The sequence below is a fragment of the Daktulosphaira vitifoliae genome, unplaced genomic scaffold (assembly GCF_025091365.1).
Source record: "Daktulosphaira vitifoliae isolate Bord-2020 unplaced genomic scaffold, ASM2509136v1 Scaffold_5, whole genome shotgun sequence".
NCBI lineage: Eukaryota > Metazoa > Arthropoda > Insecta > Hemiptera > Phylloxeridae > Daktulosphaira > Daktulosphaira vitifoliae.
Genome location: NW_026099576.1, coordinates 5,124,423 through 5,143,688, shown reverse-complemented (window position 1 = coordinate 5,143,688; position 19,266 = coordinate 5,124,423). Strand labels below are relative to the sequence as shown.

The following is a 19,266-nucleotide window of genomic DNA, read 5'->3' as shown; positions in this document are numbered from 1 at the left end:
GTAAACGACAATATTAACACTTTTCTAGAGAGTCAGAAAACAATTTCGTCTTTTTTATTTTAAAAATAGTATAACTTTATATATATATACACATGTTAATTAATTTTCAAGGCAAATATATATTTTAATTCTAGTTTATTAGGTAACCGAAAAAAAAGTTGAGTTCTTGCATGATTTTCTATAAGAAACTTCAATTATGTTACCATCTCACCTAATACGGTGGTTTGTTGAAAAAAGGTAACGAATAAACAAATAAATACATTAACAAAAACAATATTATTACCATATTTATCAAAATATAAAGTTTTATGCTGTAAAAAATAAATTTCTTTAGAAGTAGAAGTATTTAAGGTTTCAATTCTATATAGAAAAATTAAACATTTAGACAAGAGGTCCTTTTATTGTGTAGAGTAATTACTCCATGATTTATTATAATATATATTTTATAATAAGATCTCTTGCTGGGGTGGAGAGCTCTAAGATGAGAGTCTATCTCTCTTTCCCACTCTCGCACACGCTCCTTGGTTGATTAATATAGGAACAACTTTTATTATCTATAACTATCTAGTTATTGTTATAATAGCTAGTTTATACATTTCCTTTTTTTAATAAATTAAATAGTAAAAGTAAATACCTCTACGGACTGATATAAACAGCAATGAAACAAAACCCATTTGAAAAAAGACCACTGGAAAATCCCAAAATACGATAGGAGGACTTGATTAAAAAAGTGGTGAAATTACTTGATGGAGGCTTAAATTAGAAAGGATGGAGATTAGAGTATGAAATGAGATAGTCCCGAGTGGCTTAATAACCAGAAGAAATACCTCTATTAAAGTAGTCGGTCGATCCGTTTGATATATAAGTGTCTTTATTTAATAATAATATAACACGATTATCGGTTCAAACGTGAATCGTAATTGGATATTTATGTCTACAAATATACTTTATTTAATTTTTAAGATAACATTTTATAAGAATACTACAGAAAAAATTCAATCTTGGGAAATAATTGTTGTACACAAAAATTACAAGGGAACAAATAACAAAAAAAGTTTTATTTTTCACAAAATGTTGACGCTAATTCGGAATTTGGTTTCAATTTTTTTTTATCACATCTAGTTTTAAAGATAATTGTTATGAAGCAATAATAGTTATTAGTATGAAGCAATAATTACATTGTAAAATCATCATAAAAAATACAGAACATCCCTTTTTTAAATTTCCTAAAATAATTACATGATGTTTAATAAGAGTTCAAAAAATTTGATATGTTCTATCAAATTTAACCAATTTTTTAGATCTTTCAAGTTGTGTGTCTGTGTCATTTCTAATAAAAAAAAACTACTAATGAGTATAACTCTTCTTTTTGGTCTAACTTACAATTAAAAATCTTAACAGACAAATGGAAAATTTTATAAGGATTTAAAGAATACCAAATTTGTAAATTTTGAAAAAATATGAAGCAAAAAATTATTACATCTTTATCCTAACTACTTAGGGTCAGCCATTCTTATCCTTAACTTCCACTTGACATGATCTCTCACATCATCTATGCAACCATCAGCTGTCCTCATATTGCTTTGAATAACATCCTTCCATACAAAAAGTTGAACTCCTCACTATAACTTTTTTGTTTAATTACTAAATACAATTAACTTTAATATTATAATCATTATATACTATATATGAAGCTCATATCTGATAATTAAAACTTTGAAGTAATGCATTATTAAAATACAACATAGAGAATGCATTTATTTTTATCTTACTTCATTAATATATATCTTCAAAATTTTACATCAATATAAAAAATTGAAATTAATTTATTGAGTACAAACTAGACTATTACTTTTTAAATTATAAAATAAGATTAGGGAATAAATAGTTTTTAGATAAATAGTAAATAATTATTATAAATATCAATACAAAAGTCCTTAGTATATCTATGTTTGAAATTAAAATTTCAAAATTTATAAAATTAACGTAATGAATAGGCTACATTTTCTTCAGATTCAGCCAATGGATACTCTGCTAGATCCATCATAATGACCTTGCTGATTAAACATTGGCCCTCCTGGAATAAAAAAAAAATATTATGTAACTTTAATTTTTAAAGATTAAGTTAATTCAAATAAGCTCTTACATCTGGACAAATTCCCACTAAAGCATCAGCATGATGAAAGAATTCTTCTTTCAAAGATATAACTATTGTTTGTAAATTTTTTTTCTTTTGTAATATGTAAGAAGCAACTTTTCCAATATTAGTATTATCTAAAGCAGCATCTATTTCATCAAGAACAAAGAAAGGGGCCGGTTGATAGCTAAAATTGAATATATGTTTCAAAAACAAAGTTTGTAATAAGAAACAAAAATGTGTAAAAATTCTGTTATACCTATGAATCGCAAACAATAAAGCTAGTGCAGCAACTGTTTTTTCACCTCCTGAAAGATTAGACATTGGCTGGAATCGTTTTCCTGGTGCTACACAATTATAGTTAATACCATCTAAATAGGGCTCTTCAGGATTTTCAGGGCCAAGAAATGCTTGAGCTGATTGATTCTTTGATAACGCCTAAATAAAAAAATTATAAAACTGTTTATTTATTTATCTTTAAAATTTAATTTAAATTATATAGATGAAACACTCTAATTTAATATTTACTTTATATATAAGATCAATTTCATTGGCCACATGTTCAAAACATTCAGTAAATTTAGTATGCCTTTCTTTTTTAATACGTTCAAAATTTTGTTTAGCTTTTTTGGCACGTGTTCGAGCACTATTGAATTCTCGGTCAGTTTCTTGCATTTTTTCTCTAGCTTGATCAAGTTTTTGTAATGCCTATTAAAATAAATTTTCAGTTGTATTTTATACAATTTATTACAATGAATTTATTAGAAAAATTAAATAATAAGATACACAAAAATAATAAACTAGGTTAATTGAATTAAATTTATAAATTTTATTATTCATCACAATATTGTTCAAAATATTGCATATAATTATACATGTTATTTATATGTTTAATTATTTGCTTCCTAAGTTTTAATAATAAGTGAAATTTTTTTTGAACTAAATCTAGTTGATCAAATGGAACATCTTTGGCGTTTTCTAACATCATATGAAGTAAGTTTGAAATTTGTACCAAGTAAATTATAACATTTGTTTTTATTTTATTTGGTATAGACATATTGTTGTATTTATGATTATAAATTTCTTGTTTAGTATTCAATAATAATTCCAACAACTTTAGCTTTTGACCATTTTTTTCAGTATAATAGTTAATCATAGTTTTTGAATTATAAACCATTTTTTTTTTATACCATAAATCTATTTCAATATCATTTATTTCTTTTTTTAATCTGAGAACTTGTTTTTTTTTATATTTTACCTTGTGGCATTCTTTCTTTTCTATCAAATCATTCAATTTTTTCTTGATTAAAGTAATAAGCATAACTATTTTAGGTGGTATTTTTTGTAAAATAATGGTATATTGATAAAACACATCTTTAGTTTTACTATTTATGCCTAAGATTAATTTTGAAATGTTAAATTTAATTTTTTCTTTAAGTTTTGGATTACACTGTTTATTACTATCTTTTGAAATATAATCATCTAGTTCAATAGTCGACATTATTGGTAATGAATTTTCTTCATTAGTCATTTAGTAATGAAAAAATTTATTTAAAAAACTGTTACTCAAAACTGTTATTGTGCAAAATATTTTTAAATTAATAACATATTAATTTATAAAATAAGCCAGCATTTTATCAATTTACCTTAAAATTAGGTGCATGTATTTTTTGAAGTTTCATTGACTGTTCTGCCATGGTCTTAGCCATTTTATCAGTGACTTTTTTAATATCATCTGCGTCTTCCAAATCTTTTAAATGTTCTGGTAATGAGGAATAATCAACAGTTATTCTATAAAAGGAAATAAACATTTAATATTGAAAATATACATAATCCCTTTAGATGCAACATCTCATATTATGAGCTGATGCATTTAAGCACCAATATTTTTTTTTAACAATCATAATGTATTATACCTTGATTCTTGATCATAAATTTCTTGAGTATTAGCAGTGCTATCTCGACCATGTTCTTCTGAATTATTTACTGATTGATCTTGAATTATATCTTCTAGATTTCCTTGTAACAAAGGTATGTTAATGTCTTCCATCTATAAAATACACATAAGAAAAATTTTAATTACTATTATAATAGTTTTAATAATAATAATATTTTATAATGGTTTTAAATACTATAATAAAAATTAGACTTATATTTTTACTAACTCTGCAATGAGTTAAAATTGCATGACGATCCGCTCTATGCATTTCTACTTTGTTCTCCAAGTTGGTCACTTGTTTTTGAGCTGCTTGAATATCTTTAGCAATAGCACCAACTTCTTTTCTAGCCTATAATTTAAATATTTCAAAATAATTCAAATGACTTATTTTAAAGTAATAATTTTATACCTTGCTAATAACTTCATCCATCTGATCGACTTCTTGTTTTTTTGTTTGTCTTTGAGCTTTAAGCCTATCAACTTCTTTCATATCCATCTCAATTTCAGACATTTGTTTCTGTTCTGCTTGTTTAGCTCTCTCTAGCTCTTCTTCATCATCATGCACGGCTCTTTCCCAGCGTGTAACATTATCTAAATATTCAAGAATTAATTTTAAATTTAACTTAATACTTAATAAATATTAAGTGTAATAAATATCTTTATACAATATCTTAACTAAAAATTTCGGTTTCATTGTAATTTGACTAATAAACAATATTATGTTTGACACAATCCATAATAGCACACTATTCATTTACTATGGATTAGCACGTTATCCGTTCGTGATTATCATCTGTCCACCGTTGCACTTGTTAGTGTTGACAATAACACTATGTTCATCTTATCCGGCGGTTGGTAGATAGGACAGGTCAGGGACGTTCAGCATCACCCATATTTTTAAATACGTCAGGGTTACTTTTATTATATTACTATTATAATATTATCTTTATTTTAAAGTAAAATTACTAATCCTACAGTTTAAAGTAAATACGGTGTTAAGTTTCACTATTATTAAACAACCCTAATACTGTGTCACGTTAAAATAATTTATTTTATATAAAAGTTTTTGATCATTATTGAAGAATTAAAAAAATAAAAAATATTATTTCCTCTTGGTCAATTTTTGCATCATGACAATATTATATGTATATAAAGCATAAAAAGTTATAATTTTATATCTTACTTTGAGTATCTTTTGTACGTTCAAAGTCTAGCTGACTCATAATCCGATTTCTTTGATTTTCAAATTCTAAGCGAATTTTAGCTCTTTCTTGTTGAGATCTTAATTCACGTTCTTCATATTGACGAATATTGGCCATTCCAATTTGGCGGCAAAAATCAGCAAAAACATCATCTTCTGCCGAATTCATACGACCACGCATTGTTTGGATTTCTAAGTCTCTAGTATGCATTGTTCGCTCAATTTCTTCAATACGAGGCTGTAAATAACTTTTTTTTTAATCACGTTATATTCAGTTAATAAAAAAATAAATGCTTACACCACTTCCTTCCAATTTTGCTTCCAAAAATTTCAATTCTTTTTCCAGATCTCTTATTTGTTTTAGCTAAAATTAACAAATCAAAGCTTATCAAAAAAAAAATTTTTAATATTACGATTTACTTGAACTAATTCAGAAATATATTTATTAGAAATACTTTAAAAAATATAATTAACATACAGTATTTTCTTTGTCAGTTTTACCATACTTAAGCCTCATGTCTAGACCTTTAATTTGAGAATCAACTGTGTTTAATTCAGATTCTTTACGAGATTTTTTCATAGCATCACGTAATTCTTCAGATAATTTTTCCTATAAATTAATAGAATAACATTAAGTTTATAAACATATATTTCTTTTAAGTAATATACATTACTTTTGATGCTTTCAAATGTGTCATATGCTTTTCATCCCATCGCTTTGCTTTACGAGCCAAATCTAAACTACCCCCTGATATTATTCCTGATTTTTGATAAAATGTACCATCAAGAGCTACAGCCTGTTAATATTTATATTAAAAAGTATAAAATTTTTTATTAATATTTCAAAACTAATTGATTATACAAAGTGGTTCAAAATGTGTTAATTTTTAATCTACTAAATATTTTTTGTTACTTTTTCTTTTTAATAATTTATGCATTCCTAGGGAATGGCCTTGCTTAGTGGGCAGAAATGTATGTTTCGACACACATAGCCCCGGGTTTAATCCCCTGGGTGCCAATGAAATTTTTCTTGTGATTTTCTGATTATTGGTGTCTGGTTTTTGGTGCAAGCTGGTCATATTACACAAATTATGCATAAATTACTTTTAAAAAAACTCAGCACAGTGGGGACGTTACATAGTTGAGTTCAGTATAGATGATATCTGACAGTGATTAAAATCACTATCATAAAAAACGCTTTAATGCAAATCTGTAGATTAGAACACAAATCTGTGTTTAATTTTAGAAAAATGGTGGATAATTCCAAAAGTAACATAATCTCTTTTCACCTTATTTATATCCTGATTACAAGTTTTATGATTTATAAGTGTAATACATGAATAAATATTTAGTATAGCAATTAAATACAGTATGAAATTGATATTTAATAATTTAGTATTGTAATTTTTTATAAAAATCGTATTTTTTTATTAACTTTGATGTCAGTTTTCTCCATGAAGATAAAATGAAGTCCGAAATTTTTTTTTACCATAATAAAGTATATTACATTAGATTTAATTTAAGATATATATAAAAGTGTCAGACTTTCTGGAACACTTTCAAAAGTTAAGTTGAAAAAGTTCTATTTTCTATATGCATTTTTAAGATTTGAACCCCTTTGTAAAAAGGGAAATGGTATGATTTTAAAAAAAAGTACGTCAAATAAAAGAGGTATATAAATAGTATTTTTCATATAAAAAATTCTAATGATCCATACATTTTTTAAAAAGTTATAGCACTTTAAAGTAAAAAATGTAAATTATAAAATCGATAGTTTTCTCACAAAAATAGCAAACGATAGCCATTTTCACCGTGAAGACAAAATAATGTCAGAATTTTTTTTTTCTATAATAAAGTATGTAATAGAATTAATTTAAAATATATATAAAAATGTCTGACTTTCCGGAATACTTTCAAAAGTTAAGTTGAATAAGTTGTTATTTTGAATGCCCTCCTGTTGGCAGGTAAAGGGTCAGATTTATAAAAGAAAATATACAAAATGATAGGTAATACCTCATATATCTATAAAAAAAAATTGTATTGATTTGATCATTTTTAAAAAAGTTATAGCAGTTTTAAATTTAAAAAATTGAAAAAATGTTGAAAATTAATGATTAAAATTGTAATTTTTTTGAAGTTTCCTCCATTTACGGGGAATTTTTTAATTTTTGAGGGAAATGTATATGACTTGTGATTATTTGACGTATCGTTGAAAGAAATTAGTTCAGTGAGAGCTGAGAAGAAGTTGTAATAGACACAAAAAAATATAAAAAAAAAACATAATAGTCAATTTAATACTTTCTCAGCTTCCTATCGAAGCTAAAAGTAACACAAATTATTTAGCAGATAAAAATGATTAGATTTGTCAAAATATTGTAAACCATATTATAAATCTAAATAATCAAATATTTTCAAAATATTTCTTTTAAATAAAATAATTGTTATTCTGAAACAGCTTTTACTTACATCATATCTACCATCTCTTTCTAGTTCATAAGCCACATAGTTAGCATCTTCAGGTGATTCGCAGACTAATGCGTTATTGGTAGCAAATAAAACAACTCTATCAATTTCTGGATCAAATTCTAATACATCATACATAAGTTTAACATTATGAGGACGGCTAATATTACGCAAACGTTCTTTTAAGGGTTTTGTTTGAAGATAATCAATAGGTAAAAATGTTTCTGGATCTAACATGTGATCTTTCAAATACTGAATGCATAATCGTGCTGTTTTTTCAGAATCTACTATTATGGCCTCCATGTATTTACCCAACACTTTTGTAATAGCTACATTATATCGATTACTAATTGGGTGACACATATTGATAAGACGATCATACTAAAATCATTTAAAAAAGTGTATATATTAATTAAACATTATAGTAACTAAATTTTACTGATTCACCAACCACTCCAGGATATGCCTTTTTGAAGTTCTCAACAAGTTCTTGTTTTTTTTTGCGCCTATTATCATCATGTTTATCTACTTTAGCATCTCCTAATTGCTCAGTTACATTATCCAAATCTCGCTGTAATTTGGACACTTTATCTTTAGATGAGCCAACATCTTTTCTGAGTTCGTCATATAATTTTCTTTGTTCTTCTAAAGCATTTTCACTAGTTTTAATGTGTTCAGTCAACTTGTCTACACGCTTTTGAGCTTCTTCCTTTTCATGAGTTTTTTGTTTTATTTTATTTTCTAACTCAGACTTTAAACGTAACTCATTATCAAGCTTATCTTGATCAGCTTTTTGCTCTCTATTAATAGAATCTAACTCTTGTAAATAAAGAGCAGATTGTTTACGAGCTTCAATTTTAAGACGGTTGTATTCAGCTACCTAAAACAGTAAAATGTATTAATTAATTAGAAATAAGTTACAATACAAAATAAGATTTCAGTAAAAAGAATCTATGTAAGTTACATTATAAAAATTTCTTAACATATAATTAATTTAGTATATTGTCACTTAATAAGCAATAACAAATATTTCATTTTTGTAAATTTTACAGGAGAGCAAAAATCAGTTTGCTGTGAAATTGTTAGTACCTATTATGAGTATTTTATTATTTTTTAGCACACTATCTATTGATTTTATCAAAAAATTGATTCCGCTATTAGATTTTCTGCAAAATTTTACATATAATGATGTTGCTAACTCATTTTGACAAAATGTGAGATAGGTGATGTTGCTTCTTAAGTGAAATTATTGAAATAAACTATAAAAATATTAATAAATAATAATAAAATGAAAAAATAAAAAATTTTATTTAATAAAATTATTTCCCAACATCAGAAATGCTACAAATATTTTTAATTGAAGATTAATTTTTCTTATTTCAATAAAATCTCTAAAAAGGTATAAAATATTTTTTACAAACATATAATAATCTCTTACAATTATTATATTAATAATAAAGTTGAAATATTTCACATAAATAATAATCTTTACTCTTTATTACCTTAATATCTTAAAACCCAAAATCCAAAGAAATATTTTGCCAGAAAGATAAGACTCTTTGGACATAAATAGGAACACCCTACATGTATAGTGTTTGATATAATAAATAATAACAATACTTAGGTGAAGAAACCAAATTACTAAAATTCAGTATAAGGTACATGCAATGTGACTTATAAGTCTAAGTACATGGACAGTTTCCACCGAACTCCCTAATAGTTTAAACTACCTGAGCATCTTCAAGTTGAACATCTCTTCCTTGACTATGACTTTCTCCTGCTACTTGTTCTTCATATTCTTGCCGACGTTTGTCAACTTCTTTTAGTTCAGCTTCAAGTTCTTCAATATCTCTTTTATGAGCTTCATTAGCCATTACTACTTCAGCTAAAGATTTTTTGGCTGTATTCAGTTTTTTTAATATATGAGCAACTCTTTCTTTTGATTTAATAAATGAAGGACGCTTTTTATTGATTTCTACTTCCTAAATATTAAAAAGATTAATTTATTTAAATTCTTTAAAAGAATATTTGTAGTTACACTATGTATGTAATATACAAAGTCTCCTATATATATATCAATTTAAAAATTGAAACAGTTAAAAAAATTTATATCTCTAATTTGTTATATTATAATAATTCATTATTCAATATTTAAAGTTTATAAATCCAATTCAGTAAAGCAAAATTATTTTTCTAAAGATAACATATTTAAAATTGAATTTTATATATTATAATATATTAGAGGTAATGTGATAATTCCTTTTTAAATCATTATACTTAAAAATAGTTTTTATGAGTTGCAGTTTTGAACAAGAGAATCAATATAATAAACAATATCTTACAATTTCTCTAATTTCTTGTTCAATTTTCGCTAAATCTCGACTTGCTTTTCCTTGTTCTTTTTTTTTTTCTTTTACCACTTCTTCTGCTTTTTCTTTCTTAATTTCAATTTTAGCAACATCTCTTTTACGGTCTTCTAAATCTAGCTCAAAGTTTTTTATCATATTTTCGTTTTGATATAATCTAAATAATTGATACTCAATTTCTTTTTGAGCCTGAAAATTAATTTTAATAATAAAAATAAATTTCACATGTAAAATAATCAATTAGAATGCAAGGGATTTATGTGATTTAAAAAAAAAATGGAATAATGTGAGTAGTTGAACTAAAAATAAATAGTTCTATTAATCAAAAAATTGTAAAAAATCCTAAAAAATTAAATATTTTACATGCTATAATATAAAAAACAAATACTTTAAGATCAATTTTCTCAAAGTTATCAAGTATATTTTTATAAGTTAATAATAAAACAAATAAGAATAAAAAACTTCTCTCACCAATTCATCTTTAAGTTTTTGGTACTTTTCAGCTTCTTCTTTTTCTAACTTGGCTTCTTTACGTTCAGCTGCAACTCCTCTTTTCTTAAGGTAAGTAAAGTTAGTTTCTTCTTCAGCTTTCATTACTTCAGCTTTTAAACGATCATAATCTTCTTTAAGAGTCCCAGAACTAAAATAATAAGCAAATATACTAATTTTTTTTAACTCAAATGACTTTTTAGGCTAATTTTCAATGGAGTAAAAAATATAACTACAAATACATTACAATAAAATATATAAGGTTACATTAGTTATAGCAGCAGTTTTACTATAATATTTTGTTTTTAAGATTTTATAATTGTTAAAAATACTCTTAATTATAAATACGCAAATAATATCAAAATATCAATATCATATCTAAATAAATTAAAATTTTGATATTAATTTTATTTTTATTGTACAATATATTAATTATAATAAGGATATGTACCAAAAGTTGATATTATGAGTTAAATACACAAATTTATTTATTATTAATTATACAGGCAATAGCCCAAAAAATACAATATGCATTAGACAGTTAACTGGACAACTTAATATTATCTACCTACAAATGAACACACATATCATAAATAATGTCATATTAACATTACTCAAGAATATTATTTAAAGAAAAGAGGTTGAAATTATGCACAATAAAGCTAATGACAAATAATTTATTGTTTTAAGTGTCTTTTATTAGATTTGTGTAGCAAAAGTGGATACAGTCATATACAATTATCTGATGCATGTGCAATCCCCACCCGTGCTACATATCCACTCTATGTATTAAAATGCTTATAACTAATTAGTACTTATTCTAAAACTGTTCACCCATCAAAATTTTTTGTAAAAAATGTCTAAAAAATTACTATTTTAAAATTTCATAAAAATATCTTAATTTTTTTTTCCTTATAAATAAATAATACCTAACGTGCTTTTAATATAGTTCAAAACTGTACAAATTATTTTTAAAAAATTAACACAAAATATTAGCTGTATCAAAATGATTAAATTTATTAAAAATTGTGGATCACTCTTTATAGTATTGCTGAAGGCGATTTATAAATTTTGAAATCAATATGCCCAAAACTACTTGTGATATATCTATGATCAGGAATTTACTTTTAAATTAAACAATGCAAATTGGACTAAACATGTTTTGTTTGTTAAGTACCCATTCACAGCTGAATTTGTAATCGTTTTGTATAATAATGATTATTATTAAATAAAAACATTGTACTTAATTAATAAAACATTCAAAGAAAATGAAATGTTCATTTTCAACATCTGAATAGCTACGACTGGTTTAAACCTAAGATTACTTACCCGCTGATTTCTTCAAAGAGTGCTGTTCTTTCTTTAGGATTTTTCATAGCAATTGATTCAACAGCACCTTGAAAAACTAAAAAATTTTTAGCCTTGACATTCACACCAATCTGTTCTAACTGAGCAAAGTATTCTTGATTAGAAACTGACTGAAAATAAATACATTTATAATAAGAATTAATGTATTTGTTGAATATACTAGTAAAACTGATCTAACAGACAACTCTTATAACTTTTGGTTTACTAAATAATTTACATTACTTCTTTTTAATCATTTTTGAAATCTTATACTATGTTAAAAACTTATTCTTTATTATTTGTTTTTTTCTTATTTACCAAAATAGGCTTCAATAACAATGATTATTAGTCAACTTTTATTTGTTTTTAATAATAAAAAAAAATATAAATTTTTTTTTAATTTAAAATTTTTAAACTAGCTATTTTTTAGACATTTAAAAAAGTTTTAATGGACTAATTAGTTTTAGGACGAGTACTTAGTGAGTTACAAGCATTTTAATACATAAGTTGGTATAAGGCATAGGTTGGTAAACTCATACTCATAATGCATACTTCACTTACGTTATATACCTACTATATGCTTTAAAACACTTGTAACTCGACAAGAATTTGTCTTAAAATTGTTTTCGATCAATTAATCATTTTTGTAAAAAAAGGTACTAAACTTTAGTTTTTTTGAAAAAATTTTTTTTTTCATTATTAAAAACAAACAATAAAAAATATAATTTTAACATAGTCTCAGAATGCATAAATTATTATAACACATATAAATATACAGGTGTCTCAGACCTAACGTAATCTACAAATCCAAAATTGTAAAAAAAAAAAAAAATTACAGTGAAATCTTAATCCTACTAAAAGTTGTTAAATATATCTGTTTCACTCTATATTAAAAGTTTCTTAATATACTTCGTCATTAATTCTGTAATCACTAGATGATCCTTGCACAGTTCTTGTAAAGCGTTTTTCAGTTCCATTATCATCCATTTGAAATACAGCAGTAACACTTGCACTTTAAACAGAAATATTTTTCAATATTCATAATTGAATAAAAATAAATGAACACTTTAGTATACTAACGTGCGAGAAACTGGTTGTCCTACTGAAGCCCCGTGTACAAGATCACCTAATCTCTTTACTCTAAGACTTGTAGTTTTTTCTCCCATAACAAAACTAATAGCATCCATAAAATTTGATTTGCCTAAAGGTTAAAATAAATATTTAGTGAATAGAAAAAAAATGCTAACACATTTTACTTACCTGAACCATTGGGCCCAATCACAGCAGTGAAATTCTTCAACGGTCCTATCATATGATATCCTCGATAGGACTTAAAATTGTCCATCTCGATACATTTTAAAACTGGCGGCATTTTTATTTTTAATACTTTATTGAATTAAATTTAAATTTAATAAAACATAATAATGCAGATGAATTTAAATAACTATGTTGTATTTGGTTTGTTATTTTATTAAATCAGAAAATTTAAAACATTTATTATGATTATCAAATGTTCATCTACAGATTTTTAAATTTTAATACTCCTATGTACACAAATTACAATGCTTTTACTCCAAACATTTCATATACTCAAATGTACAACAACAAACTCTACCTGTAGAGATAACAACAATTCAAACAAAACAAGAATATTAGATATCATACGAGCAAAATACAGTATGACCAATTTTATGAGATTATAATGTCCCATTAGGTGTGTTCTTTACTTGCTTTTCGTCTCTCGGATGATTACGGTTTAGAGACTCGGATGTATGTGCCAGAACAAACGAGTTTTTTATTAACGTCACCTGGCGGTTGATGATATAGTTCACGTTTGCCCTGTAACTACGAGGGAGCTGTTCGAATTAGTGATGGGCATAATCGAGATATATAATCGAGATATCTCGATTATGAAAATAATAATGGTCAAGCAGGCTATTGCTACCTTATCTTATGTTTTTATTTTTAAATTTGTTATCGGTTTTTTTAAAATATAGGTAATAATTATTAAATAAAAAAAATAACAACTTGTCTTTTATTTAAAGCACTTATTAATAATGCATTATTAATATATTATTGTTATTATTATTCCTAAATTATAGTTTAATATATTAATTATAAATAAACACCAACAAATAAAAAAAGCAAAATTAAATTAATAATTATTTACTATAGGTATATTTATTCATATTTCGTATAATTTTTCGATTCTCTCGATAAATAATAATAGTTGATTATTCTTATCATACGAGCAGACGATTTTAACTTCGAGTGATTTTTCGAGAGATTCACTCGATTATGAAAATGTCTCGATTACTAATCATTCGATTATCGAAATCATTCGATTATGCCCATCACTAGTTCGAATGTGCGTATGCGCTCGTCTGTTCCCTTGCGTAGAAGCATAGATTAAATACATATATAATCTATGGTAGAAGGTCAACGTTGTCCATAGAACCCATGTAATGTTTCGTTGACTTTCTGACCTTTATGGCTGTCGTAAATATAATACATATGTCATATAAAATCTTCTTTGTCTTTGCTCGTGTAGCTGATTTTATATATTACAGGTGCGTAACAGCAAAAGAAAACCGTGTTACATACAACTCAAAAAAGGTTTAAATGCTACATGTGTAACGAAACATCACATGCAATTTATCATTGCAAAAAATTTCTTAAACTAAACATAAAAGATCGCCGTAATAAGATTAATCAACTCTATATTTGTGAGGTATGTTTATCTCAACGATAGAAAGTTACGCATGTAAATTTTCTAAATGCAGAAAATGTGGAGAAAAACATAACACGTTGCTTCATTTGTCAGAAGAAATTGACAACGAAAATTTAATAAGCACTCACGTAACATATAAAAATCAAAAACAAGTGTTATTATCAACAGCAATAATAATTATTGAAGGAAAATCAAAAGAAAAATTTTGTTGTTCGAGCATTGTTAGACTTTGGGTCTCAAACAAATTTTGTAACGACCGACCTGGCGTAAAAATTGAAGTTACCAAAAAAAAGAGTTAATATCGATATAGCCGGTGTTGATAATTCAATGAGCAAATCGTATTATTCTATCAAAACGATAATACAGTTCCGAGATAACAACTACAGCAATGAACTTGAATTTCTATCGTTGCCGAAAATAACTTCGTTGTTGCCTACTGATTTAATTAACACAAACGACGTAAAGATTCCCGAGGGTATAATGTTAACAGATTCACATTACTATGTACCAAAAGAAATAGATGTTTTTTTTAGTCGCAGAATGTTTTTATACAATATTAATGGCTGGTAAACATACATAAAATGACAATGAAATTATTTTCCAAGAAACCAAATTAGGATGGATATTTGCTGGAATAGCTACAAGTTCGACTAACAAAACAACAGAGTTGATCTAAACGAGCTCATATCGAAATTTTGGAAATTAGAACAAATAAATTCAGAAAATCAGTATAGTTCTGAAGAAAGAGCGTATGTAGAACATTTTGAACGAACGGTAAAGCGTGATAATACGGTTAAATTTATAGTTAAACTACCGCTAAAAAACGACATTGAATAACTTGGAGATTCTAAGTCAATGGCCATGCGACGTTTTTTAACTAATGAAAACAAATTACGAAACAATATAAATCTCCATGAAAGATATTTTAAATTTATGAACGAATACGCTCAGCTTAATCATATAGAGGAATTCAAAATAGAAAATCAAAAATCGTACTACATGCCACACGTAATCATAGTGCTACTACACAAACACGAGTTGTTTTTGATGTGTCTGCTGCATCAAGCTCAAGAGTAAGTCATAATCAATTACTAATGAAAGGTCCAGTGATTCATAATAAACTTGTCTGTATTTTGGCGCGTTTCCGTGTACATAAGTACGTGCTTCCTGCTGACATCGCCAAAATGTACAGGCAAATATGGTTGGATAAAGACGACAGACGTTTTCAAAAAATATTGTGGCGTTCACAACCACACAAAAATCTTAAAGAATATTGTCTATCTACAATTACATATGGAACAACTAGTGCTCCTTATTTAGCCACAGCATGTATTAAAAAACTAGCAGAAGAAAATAGCGAACAGTATCCACTAGCTAGCCAATCAATAAAATCAGATTTTTATGTCGATGGATACTTAGGAGGCGCTAATAGAATTGAAAAAGCAGAAAATTTACGAGATCAAATAGCGCAGGTTTTCCATTGCGTAAATTGGATCAATTGGTTATTTAATGAACCGTTATTATTATCATCAATTTCAAATATAAATAATGACCCACATTGTATACTAAATAAAGATGGAAGTGCAATTAAAACACTAGGACTATTATGAAGCACTCGTGACGACCTTTATCAGAATAAATTTAACGAAGAGTCAAGCGTTCAAACGATATCAAAATGCACAGTGCTATCGACTATTGCAACAATATTCGATTCACTCGGGTTAATTGGACTACAAGTTCGCTCCTCCGTGGCTCGTTGTGCTAGGGGTGGATTTCTCGCTCCAGAACTCCATTACGTACCTGGGCCTGGTCATAGACAAGCGTCTGATCGATGCCCAATCGGGGAGGGCCGAGGGAGATGTGGCGCAGACTTCTCGTCAGTGTCGTACACTCGGTCCTCCTGTACGGCTCCCCAGTCTGGGCGGATACTCTCGAGTATTCGTCCAATAACCGTGAAGCCCTGCTCCGTGTGCAGAGGCGGGCAGAGATCCGAACCATGTCGGCTCACCGAACGGTTGGGTTGGGTTTATACTTCATCCAGTCTTCTCTCTTTTTGATCTTCTATCGTACTTTAAACTGTTTTTTCTTACCCTCTATGATTTTTTGAACGCTCTCATCCCACCATCAGGTTTCCTTATTTCCTAGCATTCTACTCCTACTTTCACTTTACAATCTCCTTTGCAGTATTCTTTACGAAACTAGCAAATTTATCTATCTATGGTTCAAAAAAGCCGAAGCTCAATTTAGACTATCACACATAAGTATATCTCAAACAAAATTTGACAATATCTTGGCCATGCTAGATGAAGACATAATAGGAAAAGTAGGTGACATTTTAGATTTAGACAATACCAAAAACTGTTATCAAAATTTAAAAGATAGGCTGATTAACACATATGGTAGAACTGATGAAGAAAAATTTCGCGAATTAATTTCCGGAATTTCATTAGGCGACGAAAAACCTTTATTGATGTTGTCGAAAATCAATCATTAGCTGGACAAAATTGTCCTTCTCACTTAATAAAACAAATATGGTTACAACGCTTACCTAAACAAGCCCGAAAAGTACTAGCAGTAGCCCCAAAAAACAGCAACTGTCGACGAACTTGCAGAAATGGCCGACCGAGTAGTTGATGTCTCTATAAACACAGTGAACCAGATACAAGAATAACACAAACCGGATAATATAGAAAATAAACTAGCGGACCGTCATTATCAGCCAAAGCACGAAGTGTATCACCAAAAAAATTAAAAAAGCTAAACAAGAATTAAAAAGAATGTGTGAAGAAGGCATTTACCGCCCATCAAATTTCCCTTGGAGCAGCCCACTTGTCATGGTAAAAAAACGAAATGGTCAATGGAGACTCTGTGGAGACTATAGGGCACTTAACAGAGTAACTGTCCCAGATATATATCCTTTACCGCACATACATGATGTAAACATCCAACTTCATAACAAAATAATTTTCTCAAGGCTGGACTTGGAAAAAGCTTTCAATCAAATAAAAATGGCTGAAGAAGACATTTCTAAGACCGAAATAATAACACCATTTGGCAACTTTGAATTTTTAAAAATGCCATATGGACTAAGAAACAGCGCACAAACGTTCCAAAGAATCCAAATAGGAACATAAGAAACATCTAAACACAGTACTAAAAACACTTGCCCAACATGGTATTAAAATCAACCTAGAAAAATGCAGTTTTAGACAAGAATCAATAACCTTTTTAGGACATCAAATTTCAAAAGAAGGAACCATAACTGATCCAGAAAAAGTCTAAAGTATAAGAGAATTGCCTATACCCAATCAAATAAAATATCTACGGCGATTTCTCGGTATGATTAACTTTTATAGACGTTTTATAACACAGTTCGCACATCACCAACTACATCTGAATGAACTGATTCCAGATAACAAGAAAAATGATACGCGAGTTGTAAATTGGACATCTGAAGCAAAAGAAGCATTTTACACATATATAGAATTATTGGAAAAGTCAACATACTTAGCACACCCACATGAATCAGCCAAACTAACACTTACTGCAGATGCCAGTAATAGGGCAATCAGTGGAGTTGTACACCAAATAATTAATAATAAATCGCTTCCACTAGGCTTTCACAGTTGCAAACTAACAACTACTGAGCAGCGATACTCGACCTATGATAGAGAACTTCTAGCCATATACTGTACGATTGTTGTAGACATTTCACTCACTTATTAGAAGGCAAGGATTTTACAATTTATACAGACCACAAACCACTAATTCATGCTTTTTAACAAAAACTAGAAAAAGTGTCCGAACGACAGGAACGACAAATTTCATTTATATCACAATTAATTACTAACACACGGCACATTGCCGGATCAAGCAACATCACAGCAGATTATCTTTCAAGAGTCGAAAGCGTATCAAATAAATCTGACCCAATAAACTTCATAGATGAAATCGCCAACGCACAAGATAAAGATTACATATTAACCGATACTAGTCTAAAAATACAAGACATGGAAATAGAAGGTGGCCCAAAAATTAAATGCGACACAAGCACTGGTAAAATACAACCAATCGTACCACCATCACTACAAAGAAAAGTATTTTCAACTATTCATATCTTATCTCATCCTGGAATAAATGGAACTCTTAGCCAAATTAAACCACAATTCGTATGGAAATCAATGAAAAAAGATATCATGGGTAAAAGCACGTGAAAAATGTCAAAAAACAAAAACAGACAATTACCCCAATCGGCAATTTTAATCCGCCAAGTGTTCGTTTCGAACACATACACATTGACATTGTTGGACCATTACCACCATTTAAAACTTATAAATACATATTGACTATGATCGATTAGTTCTCAAGGTGGATAAAGGCAGTGCCTATAAAAGATATAACTGCAGAAACATGTGCCACCACCCTAATTCAACATTGGATTGCAAGATTTGGAGTACTCAGTAGAATAACGACAGATCAAGGTAGACAGTTCGAATCAACATTATACAAACAGTTATCAAAAACATAAGGCTTTCAAACAATATGTTCATCACCATATCATGCACAAGCAAATGGAATGATAGAAAGAGTACA

General features: G+C 27.6%; 1 protein-coding gene across 1 annotated transcript; it reads right to left on the bottom strand.

Annotated features, from left to right (window-relative positions):
* Positions 1 to 1,729: 1,729 nt before the first annotated feature.
* LOC126908454 (structural maintenance of chromosomes protein 1A) lies at positions 1,730 to 13,543 on the bottom strand. The gene is made up of 21 exons (XM_050690525.1): positions 13,203 to 13,543; positions 13,023 to 13,143; positions 12,852 to 12,954; positions 11,925 to 12,073; positions 10,578 to 10,746; positions 10,083 to 10,295; positions 9,471 to 9,722; positions 8,192 to 8,620; positions 7,744 to 8,121; positions 5,952 to 6,074; positions 5,756 to 5,887; positions 5,576 to 5,641; positions 5,260 to 5,515; positions 4,486 to 4,667; positions 4,303 to 4,425; positions 4,054 to 4,187; positions 3,784 to 3,928; positions 2,666 to 2,845; positions 2,397 to 2,575; positions 2,147 to 2,324; positions 1,730 to 2,077 (listed from the first exon to the last, which is right to left on the bottom strand). Exons 1-21 carry the CDS (start codon positions 13,312 to 13,314, stop codon positions 1,982 to 1,984), a joined length of 3,720 nt encoding a protein of 1,239 aa, XP_050546482.1. The 5' UTR covers positions 13,315 to 13,543; the 3' UTR covers positions 1,730 to 1,981.
* Between the last annotated feature and the right edge of the window lie 5,723 nt (positions 13,544 to 19,266).

Coding starts and splice junctions, on each gene's coding strand:
- LOC126908454 (XM_050690525.1), bottom strand. CDS start 13,314: ATGCCGCCAGTTTTAAAATGTATCGAGATGGACAATTTTAAGTCCTAT. Junction 4,188..4,302: donor CAATTTTAACTCATTGCAGA/GTTAGTAAAAAT, acceptor TGTATTTTATAG/ATGGAAGACATTAACATACC. Junction 2,325..2,396: donor TTATTGTTTGCGATTCATAG/GTATAACAGAAT, acceptor ATTCAATTTTAG/CTATCAACCGGCCCCTTTCT.